The sequence below is a fragment of the Xenopus laevis genome, chromosome 4L, assembly GCF_017654675.1.
Source record: "Xenopus laevis strain J_2021 chromosome 4L, Xenopus_laevis_v10.1, whole genome shotgun sequence".
In the NCBI taxonomy this organism is placed as follows: Eukaryota; Metazoa; Chordata; class Amphibia; order Anura; family Pipidae; genus Xenopus; species Xenopus laevis.
The window spans coordinates 72,227,825-72,251,665 of record NC_054377.1 but is presented as its reverse complement, the minus strand read 5'-3'; the positions used below and the strand labels follow the sequence as shown (position 1 = coordinate 72,251,665).

The window sequence follows — 23,841 nt, the reverse complement described above, 5'->3', positions numbered from 1 at the left end:
TAATATAAATGTCAGAATATAAGGCTGATTAGTAATTAATACAGATAATTACTACATGGCAGCCCAGAAATCAGTGTAACTAGCATCAGAATTGCAACTAGCATCATAATTGAATAATCAGCCTTGTAGCATCATCTTATATTACAGGCCAAACTCATTTTCTGCTTGATAATTTGCGCAAACCCCTAAGCTTAGCTTATCAGCAGCTGCTCATAGCCCACTGAGCATGAGATTGTCACAGACACTTTTCAAGATGGTGAAGTCCTGAATCATTGCTGCTATTAAGAATCTGAAACTTTAGACTGGTGCAATTAGTTCAGTATATAAAATATGCCATTTTTAGCCATTTAATTTTTAGGGTTTCGTTGTCCTTTAATGATGAACAGTGCCAGCCACAGGTAACGTACTTCCCATTCACACAAATGGAAAGTAATATATTGTACCTAGTAACATATATAGAAGTCGAGGTTGAAAAAAGATTCACTACATAAAGTTAACCTTTTTGTCTATGTGAACCTGCCTAACTACTGATTATTCAGAAGAAAGCAAAAAACCCTGAAGTCTTTTCAGTTTGCTTCAGATGTATAAGTCCTTACTGACCCAATTGGACCAGTCTTTGGAGCAACTTTGCTTTAAGCTTGTTTTTACCTTCTTACAAGGCATCCAAGCACCTCTTCAGTGTAAATGATCCAAACTTTTAAACGTTTCCTCATAACTGAGACGTTCCATACTTTAGTTTCTTTACCACAAGATACTGGTTGGTAATGAAAAATGTGCTTTAGACAAGCTAAAATAGAGATGGAAAAGCGTATTTCAGCAAAGAGTAAAATTAATCCAAAATAATTTTTTAAATATGTAAAAAGTAAAAAAAATGAAGCAAGAAGCGGTGGGACCCTTAGAGTGAGATCAGTTGGTTGATGACAGCAGGGAAAAAGCAAATATTCTGTTATTTTTTTGTCTATCTACACAATGGAGGAACCAGCAAATGAAGGTTTGCTTTTTAATAGACCTAATTCTAGAAATATTACGATGTAATCTTAAATTTTACAGTTAGAGGAGTTAGTGTGAGTGTGCGTGTATTAAGTATGTGCACTGGGAATCATTTGGAGGGGCTGAACTTGATGGATTTTGGTGTTTTTTCAACTATGTATGTATCTGTGTAACTATGTGTATGATAATCTCGAAAAATAAAGCCCTTCATAGAGTTACAAATTAACTTCTTCTATAATCTTTTATGATTTATTGCCTGTACATGTGGGGTTTAGGTGTTATGAGAACATCAACAAAAATACTTGATTGTATTCATAATCATCTCAGCAGAAACAATATCTTGTGAATTATGTCATATTATACGATTGTTCCCATGTTGTAGAGGGATATGATAGCATCTTTACTTGATGTTGAAAAGCATTTTGAGAGACTTTGGGAGGGAAATGGCTGTGCTGCCATAGGGCAGGTGGTAAAAGTGCACTGCAATAGAACAGACGGACAGGTCAGGGGTCCATTGTGGCCTCTGCCGCTTTGCCCTACTCTCATGAATACAGTGCTTTTGAACACAAGTAGCAGAGAGTGCAGAGACCCATAGAAATGCTAGAAAAGAGGAAGGCAGTGTACAGAGTGCAGAAAATTACAGATTGCGACCTTGTGCTCACTGCCTTTTAGTCTGTAGCCTGTTTTCCAGTGATATTTTTGGTACCACTGGACACAGTGTTTGTATGTGTACACATCTTGTGTTTACTAGTGTCTCTCGTAAATCTAAAGGAAATATTTTTATATGACAGGCAGAGGAAGATGAGGTGACAGCATAACACACCAACAGGATAAGAATACACAGCTTGCTCAAAAACAGGATGTCACTGGGCAAGGCCTTCCTATATTGAAAATACCATTTAGATTATCTGCCAGCAGAGAGGTGAGCCGTTTCTGGATAAAAGACACACACACACTGAATAATCTGTTTTACTTAATGTCTCTATGCACAGCAAGTATTTTTAAAACAAGTTCAGTAAAAATGTGAATTCATGAATATATATATTTGTATTTTCCAAGATAATCTCACATTCCTAGGTATAAATAACCAGAGACAAACTCCTCTTTGAACGTATGATACCATAGAACATTAAGAGGGAAATATAATGAAGACAAAGAAGAGAAAAACAGGTGCACAAATAGGACTAAAAGTTCTCAGTTTGCGATATAATATTCTTTATTGGACTGGTATTGCATTGCAATACAGGGGGAATGTAATAAAAGCCGGAAATGGAAAAACGATTCTCAATGCAGAATTATATGCTTCTGAGTGAGCAAAGCTAATATAGTTTTTGCCAATCCAGAAACTGTTTAGCAACCACTTCCAACAGTGGAAGAAAGATTGGAAATGTTATAGTTTGCATCAGTAATGTAATAATATTTCTTAATGAACAATTTATGTTTGCTACAAAATATTACACCATCTTCAAGTATTCTTTAAAGTGCACAACTTGAAATTAAAATTTCAATGTAGTAACAGCCTAATGTTTGTGCAAATTATTTTCTCTTTTATTACATATTCCCTGTAATCTTTTGGAGCAAACTTAACTTTTTCAGTAAAAAGTTTAATTAATTACACTGCACACTGGCACAAACTATAAAAAGCACTATTTTTCAACTGTCGGTTGCTAAACATATTTTCGGGTTCGTAAAAGTTATATTAAATTTGAGAAAAGGAAAATTTGTCACATTGTGAATATTTTTCCTGTTACCATTTTTTATTACATTCCCGTGTACATTTCTTTATTGGCTCTCCAGGTAGAGAGAAAAATGAAACACAATGAAAAATTCTCATTTCATGCATGCAGCACAGGATGTTTCATATTAAGAATATCAGAGATTTACTTTTTTACACTTGGGGGGGGGGTTATTTATCCAAGGTCAAGTGTAAGAGTTGTTTTACCTCGAATAAACTTGAATGAACTAGAAACTCAAATGGTATCTTACTTACTCGAATGTAAAAAAACCTGATTCTTTGAGTTCAAGTCTTGCAACCCGAAAACTCTTGATCTTGGTGAAAAAAATCGATCGAATCATTTAAATTTGAATCATCAAGCAGGCTGTTAACCTCTTCAAATGGTTGAAGGGACCTCTGCCATTGATTCTACATGACAGGTTTTAGGTGGTGTGTTTTTGAATCCAAGCTATTTTCAGGGTTGGGGGTTATAATAAATCTCGAATACTAGAATTTGTTTTTAAAAAACTCGATCGACTAGAGGTTTTTTTGTAACCTGAAAATGTGAGGTTTGACCAAAAAAATACAATTCGAAAACTCAAATTTTCATAGAACTGGAACATTAATAAATCTGCCCCTTGATGTCTTTGTTTTTCACTATGAATAAATACATATATATGCTTTATTAGTGGCCATAAGTGTAATAGTGACCTTTTTTATTGTAATTTTCTTACAGGCCAACAGCGATCATAACTGCAGGAAATGAAGAGTTGCAGCTCCTTTTTACTTCCTCATTTGTTGATGCACCATGCACTGGCTAATGGTGTTTTGTCAGGTTAAATTTTCTAACATGTCTGATTACTATATCATGCATCCTGAATGATTTCTTTGTACTATGGCTGTTTGTTTCGATGTCTCCGATATGCACAAACTAGAAACAAAATAAAAATGTTATTAGTATGTGTATGGCCATCTTAACTTTTCTTTGCATCTTTCCTGAATGCAGGAGTTGTATAACCTGGGTTGGCTGAAGCATTTCATTCTTCTGGGGCACATAATTAGTAGTTTCTAGCAAAGCACAATTATACCATAATCTCCTGACTATAAAACTGCTTCTAAGCATAACAAAACAAAGCTTATCTAGAGTTCTGCTGTGAGGCAATTTAGTACTGGACATTCCTGTGTATTGGGTGTGTCAGTTTAACAAGAGCTCAGTTGTGCCTGGTGCCGATCACTTCGTTTGCATACAAACTAGCAAAGGCTCCCAGCATTTAGTGGACAACTGAACAGACTGGTGGTATTATTTATGCCATTAAAAAGTACATTCAGGGTGCCTCTAATGATTTGCTATTTAATGGAATGCAAGAGGATTTAACCAGTTTCTCCTCTATATGGAAAGCAATCTGGTATCTATGAACCCATCACGACCTTCTACAGCAGGGGTAAGCAATAATTTACAGCTTTAAGCAGGCTATTACTATTGATTTACCATTACTTATTTATGCATATAACGTACAATAGTGTCTGGAGTATGGCAGTTCTTATTCAAACAATGTGCAGTATCATGTGTTATCTACCTATCCCCAAAAAGGAAAGAATTGTTTTTGTTGTGTGTAGGTAGCCACTGTACAACTGAACTGCAGTTTCTTATGACATTGAATTAAGTGTTTTATAGGGCCCTTGTACAGAGGGGTATAACACCCGTGTATGGAACAATGCTGAATAATACATCTTCAGCAAGGATGTCTAAATTGTAGCCATTGAGCTGACCATTAAATACTAACATCCCATGAAAAGTACATTCTGCTGGGAAATGTATGAAGTTGTATTCTGCTCACTGAGCATTACTCATCTGTAGCAAATATATTTGAGTTGAAGAAGTATTTAACATTTAGAAGTGGGGGTGAATATTAAAATACACATATGTATTGTAGTGACACTGCTTGATTTATTTGGAATCATCTTCACTTGCTTTACTTTTTGCTTTATATTAGTAAGCAGCTTACTTCATCTGAGCCCTCTACTTGTATCTTTGTTTCACTTTTGCTTCAGGGGAGCAGGTATCACCTCCTATATAAACCCCTCCAAGAGGATTACATAAATCTCATATTGGGAATTAGGGAATAGTATGTAAATATGTATGTTAGATCTATAAAAGTGTTTATGTTTATATAAATAATTACAGAGTAACTTATGCGGGTGGTTTTGGATAAAACACTGATTTAGCCCCAATCCACTCCCAATCTGTGTGCACTGACAGAACTAAAATTTGACTGTCAGCATGTAAACAAAGTGTATTTCTGCCAGAAATTGCATACTCTTTGTGAGCATTGACAGGCTGGTTCCAGTCTTACCAAGGCACACAGATATGACATGGAGGATGGCCAAATCAGTATTGTGTAAGAGGCCTGTTATAAAGCTGTGTAAAATAATATATGCTGGAGAAATTCTACTTGAGTAAAATAAATATTATTATCATCTTTATTGTAATTGTGGAAATTTAAAGAAAAAAAAAGCTGGCTGGCTTTATAAATTTGTATATTTTCTTTTACATCCCTCAGACCTTGCTTAACCATCAAAGTCAATAGGGAACATTCAGGCTGCAAGACAATTGCGGCAGAAGTGAACACTGAAACTTTATACAGAGTTAGTTGATTTGTGAAAATCAATACACAGATTGCTAAATACACTGGCAGTCATCTTTTTTATGTTTACCCTTAAAGGGCCGCTCTTGCTGTATCCACAAAGCAAATATCCTTTTTATACTAAAATTAAAAGGAGAAATGCACTATATGGCCCTGGCAGTGAGCAGTGATGCCCCAGAGGTAGCTTGGTTCAGTAGGGTGTTTAATCTGAATGCCAATTAGGGCAGGATTTGGGTTCCATATCTATTTGCTCTTCTTAAAACTCAAGTTGAAGGTCAGTTATGATGAGAGTTAAGGTTAAAAGTTCTTTGCTGTTCTGTATCATGTCTGCCAGGCAATGAGACACCGATTAGCAAAATAACCAAGGGACAACAATTCAACTATGGCAGAATAAGTATGCAACTAATATTACACTGATCATATACTCATCTATTAGTGGGGTTCAAGAATGAGTTTAATGCCTTTTTAGCTAGAAAGAGGATATGAAGATCTGATAAATGAGCAAATTCTGTATTGCTGGATCCTGAATGCTATCCATTTACCATTTAAAAGTCAGAAAGACATTTCATTTTGTGAGGTTAAATTGACAGCTGGACTTGCCTTGGAAGGGTTGAAATTTAGACCAATGTACAAATGCATTAGCCTTGCATTTGTACATTTTGTTAATACACATGGAAGACGGAATTGCAATACAGCCGATCCACACAATAGCTGATAAGTATGATTGTCCAAAAGTACTCACACACCCTGGCCTTCATAGGAAACGATACCCTGGTGCACAGCAAATGGAGGAATCGGCAACCTCTCTTCCCCAATGCTTGATAAAGGGGGTTAACCCGAAATGTTGCATGCTGTAATAAATTCAAGCAAGGTATAACCTGACAGCATTACCTGTGTGCCAGTGATTTTGTGTTGCCATTGATAAGTATGATTGCTATACCTAGTGTGGTCCCATGAAGTTCCAGTCCAATGTCACCACACAAGCAGGGGATCAAGTTATCATCCCATTTTTTCCCACTTGGAAGGATCATCTTTGATCACACATGAACAGCCAGATCACTTGGGGGCCCACAGCCAATATTGATGAACATATAGCATGGTCACAATATGACTAAATTGTATGATTTGCTTTTAGGCCACTCTGAAAGACAAATCACTAGAGCTTTGCTGCTGCTGTGTCATTCTTTGTGGGGTATAATTAAACAGCATGATCTTGTGATCAAAACAAACTGTACTGTTCTACTGGCATCTACGAAAGATGCTTCAGCGAGGCTAAACTTCCAGTATGTTATTGTGCATATATTTATAGTGCTGTTTTTACATGTTGGTGCTACAACCATACCAACAGTAATGAGTATATAGTCTGAACACCTGTTTTTTTTTGTCTCCAGTTGATTGAACTTCACATATACCAAGTCCCAGAAGATCTATGGAACTTCAAGTTAAATAATGTTTCCACGGACTTGATCAATAAGTTCATGTCAGTTGGGTTTATAAGGTAAGGATAAGGATATCATATAATAGTCCACATTTAAACAACTTTTTCAGTGATGTCAACTTTTACAGCAGTATCTAAATGCTGTTATTCCCACACAGACAATTTTATTGTCTTTCATTGTTACATTAGTTGGAATTTGATTTAATGGTAAAACACAGCCTGTAACCATAGTAAATGGATTCTGTTTTTAAAACCCCCGTTTTTCAATTTCTTAATGTAAGTAATGCATGCCTAATTCATTCTTGATCCATTTGATGTTATTATATATATATTTCATAAAATGATGTGCTTTTAAACTGGCTGGAATAGTTTATTTTGCTGATGGAACAAGTCCCATATTGTGGCATTTGACTGCTTAGAGTCCTATGTCAGAATGCCAGGATTAGCTAGAAATAAATGGAAATCATGTTGTTAGCATGGGTAATTTCATGCAATTCTTGCTTAAAAAGTGATTATTTGATGCTGCATCATGGTGCTGAGTCCTTTTTATGTATAACACAGACTTACTTTACCGGATTCATTTTGGTTCAATATCCAGAATACCATTTACCTTTCATTGGTGCCGTTTCATGAAGGATATTAAAACATCTTTCCTTTCTCTCAGAATGACTGAATAAAGGGTTTAAGCTGTATAACAATGTGGTCCTGTTTATATTCTCTACATATTGTACATATTCTCATTGATGCACGTTTGATACTTCAATCTGACCTAAACATTTTAACATTTTTCATGTGCTTCTTCTATGTTTTTTATTTTTAAAGGGTGTCACCTGAAATGAAACTGCGAACACTGAGAGAGAGACTTGGAGAATTCCTGGGTGATGACATTGTACTTGATAAGTTTGCATTCCTAAAATGTGTTGGAAGAAGCCTAGCAGTGGTAATGTTCTTATCCTTGTTATGGGTTGTATTAAACAGTTTTGCCAATTGCAAAACTTTGTCATGTTTTTAGTAGAGTTGTTAGTGACTTTCACTTTGTATTTTTACCATTAGTTTTCCATGCTACTACTTTAAAGGGGACCCGTCACCCAAAAAAATTATTCAAAATCCTATTTTATCACATTAGTCTACGTATTGCTAGCTTTACCCTAACATCTCAATTTGAAAGTAAAGTGAAGTGTAGTCCTGGTTTTACAGAAAAACCTGGTGAAAGGAGAATAAAGAGGGTAATATGTAACCCCTACAGCGTCTAGTCACGTAGCTACAATTCACACTGAAGGTTCAGCATACAGGGTTTCCATTTGCCAATGTGGTTTATCATATAAATAAAATTAAAGTGTAGCATCATATAGGATCGTGTCAGCTGTTTCCATGTGCTGATGTTTGTGTGCCTTGCCTTAGGGCTCTTACACACAGGCAGCTTTTGAGATGCAGGTTTGAGCGCACCTACTAAACACTTTAGCTAATTAATTCCATTATATTCTGCCTAATTGTACTTATGAGCGTTCAGAGTAGCATTTCTACATTTAGCATGCTACATTTCTTTAGCTTGACGCACATTCAGAAACCAATAAAATTTTGGGTTGCATTTGGAACTGACAAAAACACACTTTGCTGTGTTTATAAAAACACATATAAACTTAATTGTGTTAACACATTGAAAGCTCAGGAACTGGGTCTTTCCGGAAAAGGTATCTTTCCAAAATTGGATCTCCATATATTGTCTTCTAAAAAATTATTGAAACATTAAATAAACTCACAAATATTGTTTTGCCACCAATATGGATTAATAATATCTTAGCTTGAATTCAAGGCCCAGGCCAAGCCAACCCAGCTGGCCACCTTGCCCCGTTCCCCGCACACATGTGCAAAAACGTGTGTGTGAGTGCTACAAGAAGACCCGGCAGTAACTGCACTGAAGTCATGACTAGGGGTAAGTGATGGAAGAGGTATGTGCCTGAAACCCCCCATTGCTGTACCCTAGGCACGTGCCTCTTCTGCCTACCCCTAGTTTCGCCCTGCTTGAATCAAATACCCCTAGTTTCGCCCTGCTTGAATCAAATTTACTATTAAAGGGTAAAAGAAAATGTTGTTCCTTTGAATGCAAGAGAACACTGTGTAATGTGAATGTCTCCCATAAAGCCCCACCTAGCAGCAAATGTTCTGCTAAAAGCAAAATCCATAATTCCGTCTGGCCATCCATATGTTCCAAATAAACTTTTTCCATGCAATCATCTTAGTTTTGCATGAATGTATCACATGTTGTCACTGAACCAATAAAGACAGCAATAAAAGCTAAATACGAGGCTAAATATTTTTTTTTTTTTGCAGCTGTTCACTGGCTGCAGCCCGCAATGAATCTATTAATCACCTTTAAATATTTAATATTCATAGATTTATTTGCCTTATTTCTCTACCACTAAATCTCCTTTTATTGGCAACTTTTCAGGTGGTCTTCATATTTTATATTCTTAGATGTATTTTCCTTCTTCTTCTGCCACTTTACATATTTTAAATGGCAGTCGCTGCTAGGGGAAAAGATATACCTCTATGTGGCTACAATTTTATTGTTACTTTTTTTTTTACTTACTTTCTATCCATGCCCTCTACTATTCATATTCCAGTCTATCATTTATTGCCTTGTTGCTAGGGTATGCTAGACCCTAGCAACATATAGCTGATGATATTTCAACCTTGAGAACATCTGAACAAAAAGCTAAATCATTGAAAAAACACAAATAATAAAGATAGAAAACCAACTGAATATCTCTGTCTACATACAACTAAAAGTAAATGTAAAAGTTTAATGCAATGTGCCCAGTATTACAAGCAATAGGCTTCTGTAATGATTGCTAGTAGTTAAGCTCAATATCTAGTGAAACACGTGATCTAGTCCCTTAACTATAAATTATTAACAAAAGGTTGCTATTTGGCATCCAAGCTTGCTTAGGTATCTAAAGCAATTGGCACAATGCCCAAGCAAGCTGCCCAGTGTGGAAACCACAAGTCGTTCACAAAGCAAACACCTGTAACACTTCACTTTATTTTCACTGAGTGGATTGAGTAGACAACGAAGTGGAATATGATGGTGCTAGAAGTTACATCTGGAGTCCTAGGCTTGGCCATTAGTGGTTCAGTTAATTTGTAAGTGCCGTTTATTGTTCTAGGAGTCCATTTTAAAGCCACAAACAGTTGTGCCTCAAAACTTTATCCAGGATCCCTTTTTAGGTAAAGAATTATTCAGTGGAGTAGTTGTTCAAATAATGTCAATTGGATGGAATTGCTCTGAAAAGTTAGGATGTCCTCATTGTCATTGCTCAGCATTAATGTCATCTGTGCGGAAATCTTTAAATGCAAGTCGCAGACGCAGCCCTCCATAGGAACCCTGGAGTTATGACCATCTCAAATCTCCAGGGTTCCCCTGCTTTATAATGCACACTTGCACTCCATTCAAAATAAGAGGCAGGACGGGCATAAAGTTCAAGTGTGTTTGGATGCACGTAGCTTTAAATAGTGGAGTTTATTCCATCAATAACAGCGTTATAGATCAACATAATTTTGCAGGGCATTTCAATGCCATTCTCTGCTTTAATGTATTTGGATAATGTTTGCTTGGGAGTTCACATTAGGAAATGCTGCTCAAAGCTGTCACTCACAGGCAAAGGAAAGAATGTCTGATTTATATACATGGATGGCCACATTGGTTTTAGGGTAAGCCTATTCACGTCCTGCATCCAGTCATCTTATTTGTCCAATTTGGTTGCATCTCAGGATGACTGGTGAAATGGATCACTATTATGGGATAACACATAACTGAATTGCATCTGTGCACCTCTAACTACAATACTGTTGTCATCTCACCTACTATTCCTACTACACCACACCCACACTGTCCTTCCTAGAGCTATTCTCCACACTGCAATAGGCTCTGCTGCACTTCTCACTAAAACACTACGAGCAAACCCTGCATAAACTGTATGCAAACCCTTACTAATCTAGGGGGCATATTATACCTGTAAATCACAACAATTTACCATCATTCACTAAATTAACATAGTAACATAGTAAGTTAGGTTGAAAAAAAACACACATCCATTAAGTTCAACCTTTTAAGTCTATATAAAACCTGCCTAACTAATAGTTGGTCCAGAGGAAGGCAAAAACATCCATATGAAGCCTCTCCAATTTGCCTTAGAGGGGGGAAAAATCCTTCCTGATTCCAAGATGGCAATCGGACCAGTCCCTGGATCAACTTGTACTATCAGCTATCTTCCATAACCCTGTATTCCCTCATTTGCAAAAAGACATCCAACCCCTTCTTAAAACTATTTTATGTATTAGCCTGTACAACTGATTCAGGGAGAGAATTCCACATCTGTGAGCTGGAAGGACCTACTGGTAAATAAAGCATTAGAGAGGTTATTATATGATATATTTATACATAGTTATCATATCACCCCTCAAGTGCCTCTTCTCCAGCCTAAACAACCCCAACTTGGCCAATCTTTCCTCATAGCTGAGATTTTCCATACCTTTTACCAGCTTAGTTGCCCTTTTCTGCATCCTCTCTAATTCAGTAATGTCCCATTAGAGATTTAGAGACCAAAACTGCACTGTATGTTCTAGATGGGGCCCTAGAAGCGCTCTGTACATCGGAAGAATAACCCCCTCCTCCCACGAATATATGCCCCTTTTAATACAGCTCAAGACCTTGTGTGCCCTTGCAGCTGCTGACTGGCGTTACTTGCTACAGCCAAGTTTATTATCTACAAGGACTCCAAGGTCCTTTTCCATTATGGATTTTCCTAGTGCAATTCCATTAAGGTTATAATTAGCTTGTATATTTTTACATCTTGTAAACTTTACATTTATCAACATTGATTCTCATCTGCCACATAACTCCCCAGATTGCCAGTTTGTCAAGATCATGTTGCAAGGATGCCACATCCTGGATGTAATTAATTGGGCTGGATAGTATTGTGTCATCTACAAACACTGATACATTACTTACAACACCCTCCCCATAATCATTAATGAACAAGTTAAATAAAAGTGGACCCAACAAAGAACCCTGAGGGACCCCACTAAGAACCTTACTTAAGTAGAAAGTGTACCATTAACAACCACCCTCTGTACGCTGATCTTGTTGCCAGTTTTCTATCCAAGTGCAAACGCCCTCATTAAACCCAAAAGCCCTTATTTTAGAAATCAGTTGTTTGTGGGGCACTGTATCAAACACTTTGGCAAAATCCAAATAGAACACATCTACTGCTCCTCCTCTGTCCAGCATCATAAAAAGCAATCAAATTTGACTGACATGACCTATCTTTCATAAAGCCTTGCTGATTGCTGCTCATAATGCCATTCACCAGGACAACATTTTGAATATAATCCCTTAACAGGCCTTCAAATAATTTGCCCTCCATGGATGTAAAATTTACTGGCCTATAATTGCCAGGCTGAGATCATAATACCTTTTTAAATATAGGAATTACATCAGCTTTCCTCCATTCGATAGCTACTATACCAGATTTAAGAGAGTCTGAGAAAATCAGAAATAGGGGCTGGTCTAAAACCGAGCTGAGCTCTCTTAGTACCCAGGGGTGTATTCCATTTGGCCCCTGGGCCTTGTTCACATTCATTTTTAGTAAAGCTTTATGAACCATATCCTGAGTCAGCCATTGACTAGATTGAGCTGAGCCAACAGTGCAGCTATTGTATACACTGAAGAAAAGAACTGATTTAGCACATTTGCCTTTTTATTATTTGTTACAACCATACTGGGACCATTATTTAAAGGAGCCACACTCTCAACTCACATCTGTAACGAACACTCACCCTGGTGGTCTAGTGGGCTGGCGAGGACGCCCGCTGCGCCTCCTGCAGGGACGCATGCCACACAGGTAATCACTAGGGCGTGCGCGGCATGAGTTCAAACTCATTGCCCGGCCTTCCTGACTACGCTTTTCGTCCGGGTTTACGTACATCCGGGTTTTATGTGCAGTGCCATCACGCCTTGTGGCGCGAAATTCAAATATTTAAAAGGGCTCTGAGTTCAAACTCATTGCCCGGCCTTCCTGACTACGCTTTTCATCTATTCCCTGAACTGTTGCCTTCTGTCCAAAACCTCCATAACGACCGTGCCCCTTTGCCTGTCCAAAACTCTTGCTTGGCTCTCTCTTATTAAGACTTGGTGTTAGCTGAGTAGCTGAGGGCTCCTCCAGAGGCCAAAGGCGACTGCTACAGGTGGAAGCTAAGCACTTGTTCTGTATTTAGGGAGCCGATCGTGACAACACCTTTTTACTATTAATATACTTAAACTTTTTGGGGATAGTCTTAGCCTCTGCCGCAATGCACTCCCCATTTTCTATCTTTGCCTTCCGGATTGCTGTTTTAAAACATTTATCATAGTGATTATATTCATTAAATGCAGCTTAGACTTAAAGTTGTTAAATTCCTTTCTCTTCATTCCGATTAACTTCTGTACTTCTATGTGTAAATACAGTATCTACTGCTATGTCTATAGCATGAGGCATGTAAATACCTTCTATTTTCAGATGGCTTTACACTGCATGTCATGCATGTGAAGGGCTTTTTGGCTCTTTTTAGCTGATCTCACCCTAACCAGGTTGGTTTCTCTGCTTCTTTACTTCTGTGTCCCATTGTCTCTGAAGCATTTCCATAACTATTCCAACCTGCTTACAACTGCATGCATCATCAGTAGAGAGACACGCTTAAATGATTCTAAATACATGATGCATCAGAAACCAACGAATGGTTACTTAGCAATTCTTACTAAAGCAAGCTGTATTTTGAACCTTTATTTGCTATGACTCACTTCTTTCCTGTTTGAATGTGAGCACAAGATCTGCTTTTCTGCATCCAGGCAACGTCATTTAATTGTTTTGTGGCCAAATATTTGCTCAGCTTCTCAGTGCTGTTACTTTAAAAGTCCCAAAGCTGTTGCATAACGTAAATATATGACAACAATGTTCCAGAATTCATAGCAATGTTTATTGTATAATGTTTACAATATGATTGTAGACTTAAAAAGCTCTGAAGTTTGCTAAAAATCATCTTTTTGTCTTCTAAAATATAAAGAAGAAATACATACATACTACACCTTTAATAAGCATAACTGGCTTCTAGGAAATGTTTGCTTTTAAAATACTGTATAAGCAGCGAAAACATATAAGCAGCTATTTTGGGCCACAGAATGCAACCATATCCATTTTGCTTACATTTTGCTTACTCATTGATGTTGTCATCTGATGTATTCTGCATCCTTCCCAATTCATATCTGACAAATCTCTAATCAGATATTCATATGAACTGATATTCAAATATTTCTGGTAGACACACTTTGCTTTGTTTGTCCAACATAATACAGACTGTAAGGAAAGATTATAAAGTACACAGACTATACACTATGAAGTTACAAGTGATCATTTTATATCTCTCTTTTTTATTTACATGTATAAATTCTGGTTATGTTTTATATCTGCTTCTACAGTCTTTGAGCAACTACTGTAGCTCTTTCCAATAATATTTGTACCTGTAGGTATGCATCTATTTCCTGCAGTTCAAAGGTGATGCTCTTGACCCTGGTCATCTGAGAATAATTTCATGCACAAATAATAGCAGGTCGCTGAAAACAATTAGCATGTAGTGAAATATTATGCTCTATGGATTTTTTGATTCCCATCTAACCTATACAGGTATGGGATATAATATCAGGATTGCTCAGAACTTGGATGTTTCCAGATAAGGTTTTTTTTGAGATGCCATAAATGAATATATAAAAATGAAATAGGTGACTGTCTATGTAGGAATAACAATATCATGCAGTAACATATTTGTTGATGCTCCTAGGTAAAAGCAAAGCAAGAACATGAGTTAAAACTGAAGTCATTTGCTCCACCTTATGTAAGTATATGAGCAATAATGATAGGCCAGTTCTGAAATCGTCTAGTAATGCAAATCGGCTTATTTGTGTTTGAAAGAGCATTTCATCATTAGGTTAATGGAAAACTTTTGAAAATCAATGAACTCCATTCTAAGGGAGATGTCACATCTTGCTCTTTTCCTCTCTGCATAGAATTGTTTTTGTGAATATTACACTGTTCTCTCTACCATAAAGATTTTTTTTATTTATAGTAAATTTCATTGTCAATAGTAAATAACTATTTGTATGCCAAAGAGTTTGTTGAAACAAATGCATTTTTCTATTCTGCCACTCGGATGTAAAAACCAAAACACAGGAACTATATACAAAGAACACTGGATCCACCCAATAACTATAGCCCAGTGGTCCACAAACTTTTCAGGTGTACATCATATGGTTGTCACAAACCTGTTTACTTGACCAGAGCATGATAAATGCCATGTTTAGCCACAACTTATTCCTTGCCCAGGCTCCCTCATTTTCTAAAGAGGTACAGGGTACGGGGAAAGCTCTAAGGCACCTACCTAGATGATGTGGTTCAAGATGGGCAGATGGACCTGTGCAGTGAGTAGACTGATTGGAAATGGGTAGGGGCTAAGTTCTCCTTTAATATCTGTATTTTGTTTATTTTCATGATCACTGCAAAACAATTATATCACAATTAGGCACTTCATTCTTAATCATGTTGTATTTTTTTTAACTGAGTAAAAATTTTGAATATTTTTTTCAGGCTACCCAACCAGAATTGTATCTACTTATGGGAGCAGAATATGAGGGAAGTACATATGGATCATCCATCATTTCTGATGAACCTCAGTATAGTCCTGAATATAATTCATCCAACAAATCATCATCTAGGCTGGTCCAACAAAGCAGCATCCAGTCTATAAGTCATCCAATTAGTGAAATAAGTATTAAAGAACCAATATTGTCTCGAAAAGAAAAACAAGACATTACTTCCACATTTACCAGAAAAGAACAAGACATGGCGAAAAGCATGAATCTACTGCACCTTGACGAACAAAATCTAAACAAAGAGAAACATATTTTGCTTATGGGACAAGGTATATACATATATGGGAGGGTTCAATGATGCACAAATATATCAGTTTGGGGTTGAGCAGAACTGGCAATTGCAATACATTAAAATAATGTTGTGTTTTGAATGTGGAAATTGCAGGATGCCTTTTTAGCAAGTTAGAAATTTCAATGGTTGAAAAATAAATATGTACAAGCCAACAAAATAGCAGGTGATGAAATAATTACTGAACTGTTAGAATAGTAGGTGGAGAATAAATTACTGTACTTACTGAGCTGCCAATTATCCAAAACAAAACAGGATAATAAATATATTAATTTAAAGAATATCAATACAAATCAAGCGCTCTGAAATAAAAGTCCAAGTGGATCTTTGTCAATAGATCAGCCATACTGTGTGCAATAGACCTAATAATAATGCACGGGGGCTTCACCAATAAGGCCAGTGTAAGCTGTTTCTTTTATAGCAGTCTGCCAATCTCAGTTTGCCCTGTACCTGTGCTCTTGATTACACTGATAAAAGCTGCATAGCTACAAGCAATATAGGAATGCCACTCCTGTGTATTTGGATTGGAAACATCATTATATGCTTTTTTGGTAGTTGTGGCATGAAAGTGATAGTATGTGTGCACAGATTAAAATATAACACAGGCTGAATTATATGTAAGTGCTTTCAGTTTTATAGAAAAATGTGCATTAAAGCATATGTTGTTATGCTTGTATAATCTTTTTAGTTTAGTAATAATATCAATTCCTCCATCTTAACCTATAGGTATTATGGTTTATGTTTAAAATACCCTACTGGTGCTGTTGCAATTTACAACAAAAAGGAAAAATTACAACAATTAATAACAGATATTTTATATTATTATTATATGTAAAGTTTGTCCTGGTTGAAAGGGCTTTGTTGGGGACCAACAGCTTCAATACTGCAGATCCAAAAAAAACATCTGTAGGACATATTAAGGTGTTAGTATTGAATATATAGTTTTGTGCTTAAATAGGTAAAGCCATTGTGCTTCAGCTCTGTGTTTTCCCTTATATTGTGCTCCAAATAACACACACGTTATTATATTTAACATATTTTTAGGAAAAATGCCAACAGCTGCTAGTAAAATCACAGAAAATGGTATTGATGCAAAACAAAGCAAAGGAAGAAACACAACAAGCGATTCTGGTATTCCTGAATCACTTGGTGGACGAGAACCTGATCATTTGCAGAAGAACAGGTATAAGGAACGGATTGTAAGTGAGGTTTCTAATTATAATGCCAGTTGGGAAGAGAAACTTGTGTTCTTTTCAGACTTCTCATATATATACAGTATAGTGTGTATGTTTGAGGTACTTTTTGAGAGAGCTCTAAGTCTATTAGAAACTGAGGTATGGACTAACTGCCTAGATGGGGCTACTAAAACTTTGCTGTAAAGAGCAATACCTGGGTGGCCAGTCACCCAAATGGAGCAGGCTCTTCCAGTTGATAAACAAACTCTGTTAGTTACTGTTACTTTCTCTCTTTAAAAATTCTGATGCGAATAAAACAGATGGATTTCTGTTTAAAATTACCTGGATGTCACTGCCTTTCTATTTTAATAAGTTATTGCTAAGGCTAACATTTGAGTGTATTCCCACAACATACACACACACACAGACACACACACAGGCACATATATTACTATCTATCTATCTATCTATCTATCTATCTATCTATCTATTTTTCTGTTGCACAAATATGGCAGCCTCCTCTAACAGGTTACATGGGGCATCAGACAGGTAATGTAAAAGCATTGTGCAAATACTTTTTGGGAAAGTTATAAATTGCTTCCAAAGGCAATATTATCATAGATGTAAAAAAGAGTTTAATTTCTGGTCAGTATCTCTTTAAAATTATGAAAATATTTGACATGTTAAAAAACAGGAAAAAATGTAGTTCTTGGTTTTAGGTCCTTTTACAATCCTTAACAAAAACAGAACATTTTTGTTACCCTATCAAAGTCCTCTTAAAACACCACTGATCTTTCACACTTCTTGCTACTGCAACAGTAACACTTTTTATCTCATGCATGAAACTGGTTTTAAATGTATGATACCATGAGGCTTTCCATTTCCTTAGCTTCTGCCCAGTCTTCTCCTATAAAGAAGCCACTTAGCACTCATTATAATATAGACAACATTGGATGCAGAACCAGTGAATCGGTGTTGGAATTGTTGTCTGTTGATTTTCCATGAGACAAAGAGAATACACAATTCCATGCTGATAGTAACTTTAATATCTATTTATGTTTTTAGCCTAGAACCACTTTTGCCTTCAGATTCTACCATGAGCCGTAGTGAAAAAAGGAATGATCAGGTAACACATTTCAATAACTATTTACAGATTAAAAGGCTTTTACACAGACATTATTTGGTGGCAATTTGCAATCTATATTTGTCATATTTGTTTGAGACAAAACAAATGAAAAGGCTTTCATTTTCATTTAGGAGCAGTGTGCTTTGGATAAAACCTTAAACACTTTATCTTTAAATATATACTGTATTAATCCTCAATCCTTTGAAGTAAAAAGGGGGCAAAGAGATAAATTAGCAGATTCTCTAGGTAACAGAACGGAATACAAATGACATCTATCAAGGAAACGGCAACCATGTTCACAACTCCCACATATATGCCAGTGGTTATATGTAACTGTCCTAAATTAAAGTTGTAGGAGTTGGTCTTATAAAAAAAAAAATATTTTAAAAACAGATAGTTCTATTCTTTAAAAGGCATTTAAATGGATGAACTCTAGGATAGTTTTCATTTAAATTTAAAATTTAGATTTAAGATTTAGATTGTAAAGAAAAGGTGTTGATGGTGTCTTGGTGAATTGCCTTTGTTCAGGCTTTATATTTAAAATAATTCATATGATGAATTTCAAACACAAACACAATGGATTTTGTTATGACCAAGTTAAATTGAGTTACAGCCTCTTTGTTTTTAGCACTGTTAGTTACCTAGAGTAGTGCTAATGGTCTGATGTCACCTGCAAAAACTAAGTTGCCAAGAAGATATATTTTAGATTTGGTCTGGAATTGAATGTGGAATGCATATTTTTAAACTTGCCAGGTTTGGTCTATATATTGCATCTCTCTGTATATTTTGCACATCTGATGATATGTGTTTACAGTTTGGTGATAATTCCTTTAGACCTCTACTGGAGCCTGCACAATACCATGCTCCTCCATCCCCTCCACCCCTGCCGACTTTACCTACAGTCAAAGCTCCAGTCCCCAAGGCTGCAGTACAAAGTAGGTTTCAATTAAATGTTCTGCTAAATACTTTTGCTGTAATGTTTTGTTTGCTTTCTTTATTTTTAAAGTACTGCACCAGCATCCTCCATGGCCATGTACAATACATACATCTTGCATATGTACTGGGGAAGGGGCAGTGTGAAATAGGTAGAATACGTTTCTAGCAGTTTATATGGGGACCAGGTAGGAGCCAAATTGATGTAAAGAGTGCTATAGCAATGAAGTTGAAATATATTCAAAATGGGTGTATACTTCTCTCAAAAGATGGGCCTTAAAGTCTTACACACAAGGAAAGTAGAATGCAATTGATATTTTGAGAATACTTAGGCATGAGTTGAAAAAACTAGAAATGACAGGGATGATGTGGATGAAATACTTGTGGGGAAACAGGATCCTTATCCATTAAGTCACAATCTAATATTGTACAGTTCCTTTAATCTCAATTATTATCCTATCTCAAACATCTCTGCTTGTTATAAACACCATATATTAAATCCTTTAACATCTCCATCTCTCTCTCTTTGTACAGAGGTATCTCTGACCCAACAGCTGAACCAGCTTAAAGATGAAAGAATGCAAATGGAGAAAACTAGGGAAGAGCTGGTCAGGAAAGCAAAGATGCTAATTGAACAATACAAGCTAAAGAGACACCAAGGTATTGATATAACCTATGTCTAAAGTTGGCCATACACGGGCCGATAAAAGATGCTGAAAGTCGGCAGCTTATAGGCCCGTGTGTGACAGGTTTTAGCTGGGGTATTTTTGGATTTGGACTTTTAGCAGCTTCGGGGCATAATAAATCTTGAAAAATTTGAGGGTTTTTTTCCTGAAAAATTCAATTTTTTTTTTGTGAAACTAATCTTGAAAAGCTCAATTTTCTCAATAAATAACCCCCTTAATGTTGCTCACAAAGAATCTAAAAATCTCTAGATATGTCCACCATTACTAGATAACAACTCACCAATCTGACAGAAAGTAGATTTGAAATTTTTTGGCAGTTGGCCAAATAATAAATTCTTTATGCCTCTGTTCAGATATATAATAATTTATGTTACATACAGCTCCAAAATTCTCGTAGCAAGTTACTTGTGATAAAAAGTACCTAAAACTCAAATAAGGAGTGCTTTCTCTATACTGGACATAAGCATCATAGCCATCAAAAATGAATCATGCCAATTTTATTATAAACAAATGATCTAATAATACAGTATAGCGACACTTGAATTATTAAGTGTTTTGATTTTAAACCAACAGTCAAATTTTCTCCCTATTATTGTAGCCCGAAATTCCTGGAAAAAGAAATATTTTGAAAGAAAAAAAGTCACATCTTTGCTTGAAGAGACTCTTAACACGCAGCGTAATGACTTGGAGGTTTACTACAAGAAACTAATGACACAACTTGCTGCCCGAGATAGCAGAAAGTGTTCCAAAGCCCCAGCTTTAGCTGCAAATTCAAAGGTACTGCAAATTCAGATCTACAGTAGAACACTTTGATTTCCTTGCATATGACTATATAAATGCACTATTTTCTTAAAGGTATAATATGCTAAATCATAAAGAATACAGGATGTGTACATGTCAATGCTAACGCAAGGTATTAAAGGAAGCCCCACCATGAATGTGGTGCCTGTATCAAAAGGTGTGGGAGGTGATTACCAGCTACTTTGGGAAAAATGCCAGCCCTATGTCTGTTATCGTTCTTCTCTGTCATGAACACTGGAATAAACTACAGGTAATTGACACCATTATATAGTAATAGAGACCTAATACAGCAAAATCACAGCTATGTGAGAACATAGCTGTATGCCCCCTGCCCCAGCCATCCTGGTTTTTGGAGTGTTCCAAATACCAGGATGCCAGTTAAGAGATCCATACCTTTTTTTTTCCAGCTAGCTGGCAACCTTATATTCCATGGCCACAAATATTCCTGTGAGATGTGCAGGGACAAGATGATAGGCACCAGTAGCTATTAAGAAGAAAATAACTACTGGTCCTGATATATTTATACAATTTTAGTGCCTTATTTGCTGGGGTTTAGTAGCATAAAATGCAAAAAGTATTTACTTTAGCGACTCCATGGGGTATATTTATCATAAAAGGGAAGTTAGAAATTCCGCCACTCTCCATTCATTTCTATGGGATTTTTTAAACAAGTTTTTATCAATGTGTGAAAGTTCATCCTTTGATAAATACGCCTTTCAAAATCCCATGGAATTGAATGGAGAGTGGCGGAATTTCACTCTAGATCACTGTGGCGACCTCTTAACTCCACTCTTTGATAAATATGAGTGAAATTAAATGGTGTCTGTGTTTGCTTTGGAAAGAAGCTTGATGATGTATAATATATTCTTAGCAAACTTCAGCCATTCAAGTGTGCGCCTAGTATGTGCTGTGGATTTAGTTTCCTTTTATTTTAAAACATCCTGAAACAGATTGACCTCAGCAGAGTCTTCCATATGTTAGACTTTCTCTATTGCCAGACCTGCTTATCTCCTCCGATATGGAACACCCTCTTTCCTTGGTCTGTGGCTACTGCATGGAAATTTTATGGTTTGCATTATTTTTAAAATATAATTATGGGATCAGTGTTATGGTGTGCTTTGTCATTAGACATGTATGGGGGTACTTCCAGCTTCTCTTATTGGCAATAGCTAATAGCAACATGTCATAACCACATTCTAGCATTTCAAGTGTTGACTGGCTCATTCATTCTCATACTGCCACCTACAGTACATCAATGTCAGAGGAAAGTGATCATTTATTAAAGTGAATGTAGAGCATTGAACTATGGTAGCCTATAGTCCAAGGATGCTACAGACTTGTTTGCATCATGTCATCATCATTTGAAAGTATTTGAGAAATACACATTTTTAAAAATTGTGTATACTTCATTCCCAGGCAATTCCAGATGTCCTCAAAATGCCCCTTTTTGAGTTGAGCAAGAGAAAATCAGATGGCAGTAACCGACCCAATCTGATTTTATTTAATCCATTTATTTTATTAGTTAATCTAGAGAAAATGAAAACTTAATATATATAAAATATATTTTAGAGTAAAGACAATTTGTGTCTCTTTCTAGAATGCTGTCATAATGTCAATAACTACAAAGCAGCATGAACTTAATCAACTTAAACGCAAAGTAGAGAATGCAAGGATCAAGCTTCTGATTGAAATCAAGGTAATTTGATTTTCTCCCTGGAAAAATGTGAGTGTGGACCTAATAACTAGCATTTGTTATATTAAACCGGTACTTCATTTTGTATTTTCAGATGAGGAAACAAGCATCATCTGAACTGAATGTTCTCAAGGCAGAGCTGGCACAGAAGAAAGCCCAGTCATCATTAAACACCCCACCAGTTTTTGCCCAGTGAGCTAGCAGTCTGCGGTAGAGAGTGGTAACACTCTCTGCGGTAACTTTCTGTCTGACCAAGATTCTGCTTATACAGTTCCTTGTCTGCACTGAACTGAATGGAGTTGGAGGATGACAAAATATGGAACTTATTGATCTTTTCTGTAAATACTCATGCATGTTTGATATGGTAGCTGTTGGCGTTTTCTATGTATAACATACTGTATGTATATAAGGATGTAAGTTTAATGTGCCAGTAAGTCTGATCTTTTTTTAATATTAATGATAAATTTAAAAACTAAAAATTCTAAAAACTTCTCTTTTAGTTTATTGAAGGGGTCCCCAGCCTTTTTCACCCCGTGAGCCACACTCAGATGAAAAACTTGTCTGTGAGCAACACAATGAGTGAAGAGTACCGGAAACATAATTTTTATTAATATTAAGCATATAGTCAATGCTGGATATGCAAGCATATAATTTCTGCCTGCAATAAGATTATTGTTAGGCTACAGAACACTCCCTTCTTTCCAGCCCCATACCAGTACTGTTTTACCCAGTAGATCTGACATACTACCTGTGTAATAGGAAGCATTTTAATAGATTGTGGGCCAGCGAGATCCCTTCTCCCTGACTCACCATAAAAAGTGTCCAGGACTCTGAGGAAGTGCCGGGAGATCCAGCAAGAAACACGTAAGTCAGCCCAGCATACCCACCGCAAGATTCCCTGTGTGTTTGTTCCAATAAAGCCGACATTTCAACATAAATTCTTGTGTCCTCACATGGTGTCCTGGATCAGCGCCTAGTACGCGGGAGTATCGTTTTATCAGCCCTCATAGTCTCTCATAAATTGCCAGCGTCTTCCCCCGATCAGTTCTGTGAGCCTCCTGTTAAATCGATCAGTGAGTTATAACAGTGTGTTCGCAATTAGTTCTGTGAGCGAACAGTGAGTAGGAAGCGCAGGAAGAGACTCACTGATCAGGAGGCTCACAGAACTCATCACCAACAGCCATTTACACTGTCACCAAAGTTAAGGTATTATTAGATTTTTCACTTGCAGGCAACAAATCTTAAGCAGCAGCCCAAACAATCAATTGCTGTAGGTTTGCAATCCATCTTTTATCTGTGTATACTAAACAAAGCCCCCGACTTGGGAACGCCTCAATTACCCTTCGCTTTCAGCCATCCCACTGAACCCCATTGTTACATACAGTACCTTAATGAAACACCAGGAGCCAGAAATGGGGTAAAATCACCACAGCATTTAATTCACATTTTATCAAATAAACAAACATCACTACAAGGCAATACTCAAAGCCAGCATTCCATAAGAGATCACTACTATGCTCTACAGTTTCTCATTGAAGACTTGAGATCAGTACTATGTCATTATATCCACCACTGAGTATTAGGCTGCCTCTAACTACAGAGAGGATGGCC

At 36.6% G+C, this 23,841-nt stretch overlaps 1 protein-coding gene across 1 annotated transcript; it reads left to right on the top strand.

Annotated features, from left to right (window-relative positions):
• Positions 1-1,757: 1,757 nt before the first annotated feature.
• Positions 1,758-23,168, top strand: spata1.L (spermatogenesis associated 1 L homeolog). Its single transcript, XM_018258152.2, has 13 exons — positions 1,758-1,912; positions 3,441-4,146; positions 6,741-6,847; positions 7,610-7,727; positions 14,660-14,713; positions 15,463-15,796; positions 16,861-16,999; positions 18,057-18,117; positions 18,932-19,052; positions 19,585-19,710; positions 20,335-20,513; positions 22,135-22,233; positions 22,325-23,168. The coding sequence occupies exons 2-13, from the start codon at positions 4,096-4,098 to the stop codon at positions 22,424-22,426; spliced, it is 1,491 nt and encodes a 496-aa protein (XP_018113641.1). The 5' UTR covers positions 1,758-1,912; positions 3,441-4,095; the 3' UTR covers positions 22,427-23,168.
• The last annotated feature ends 673 nt before the right edge of the window (positions 23,169-23,841 follow it).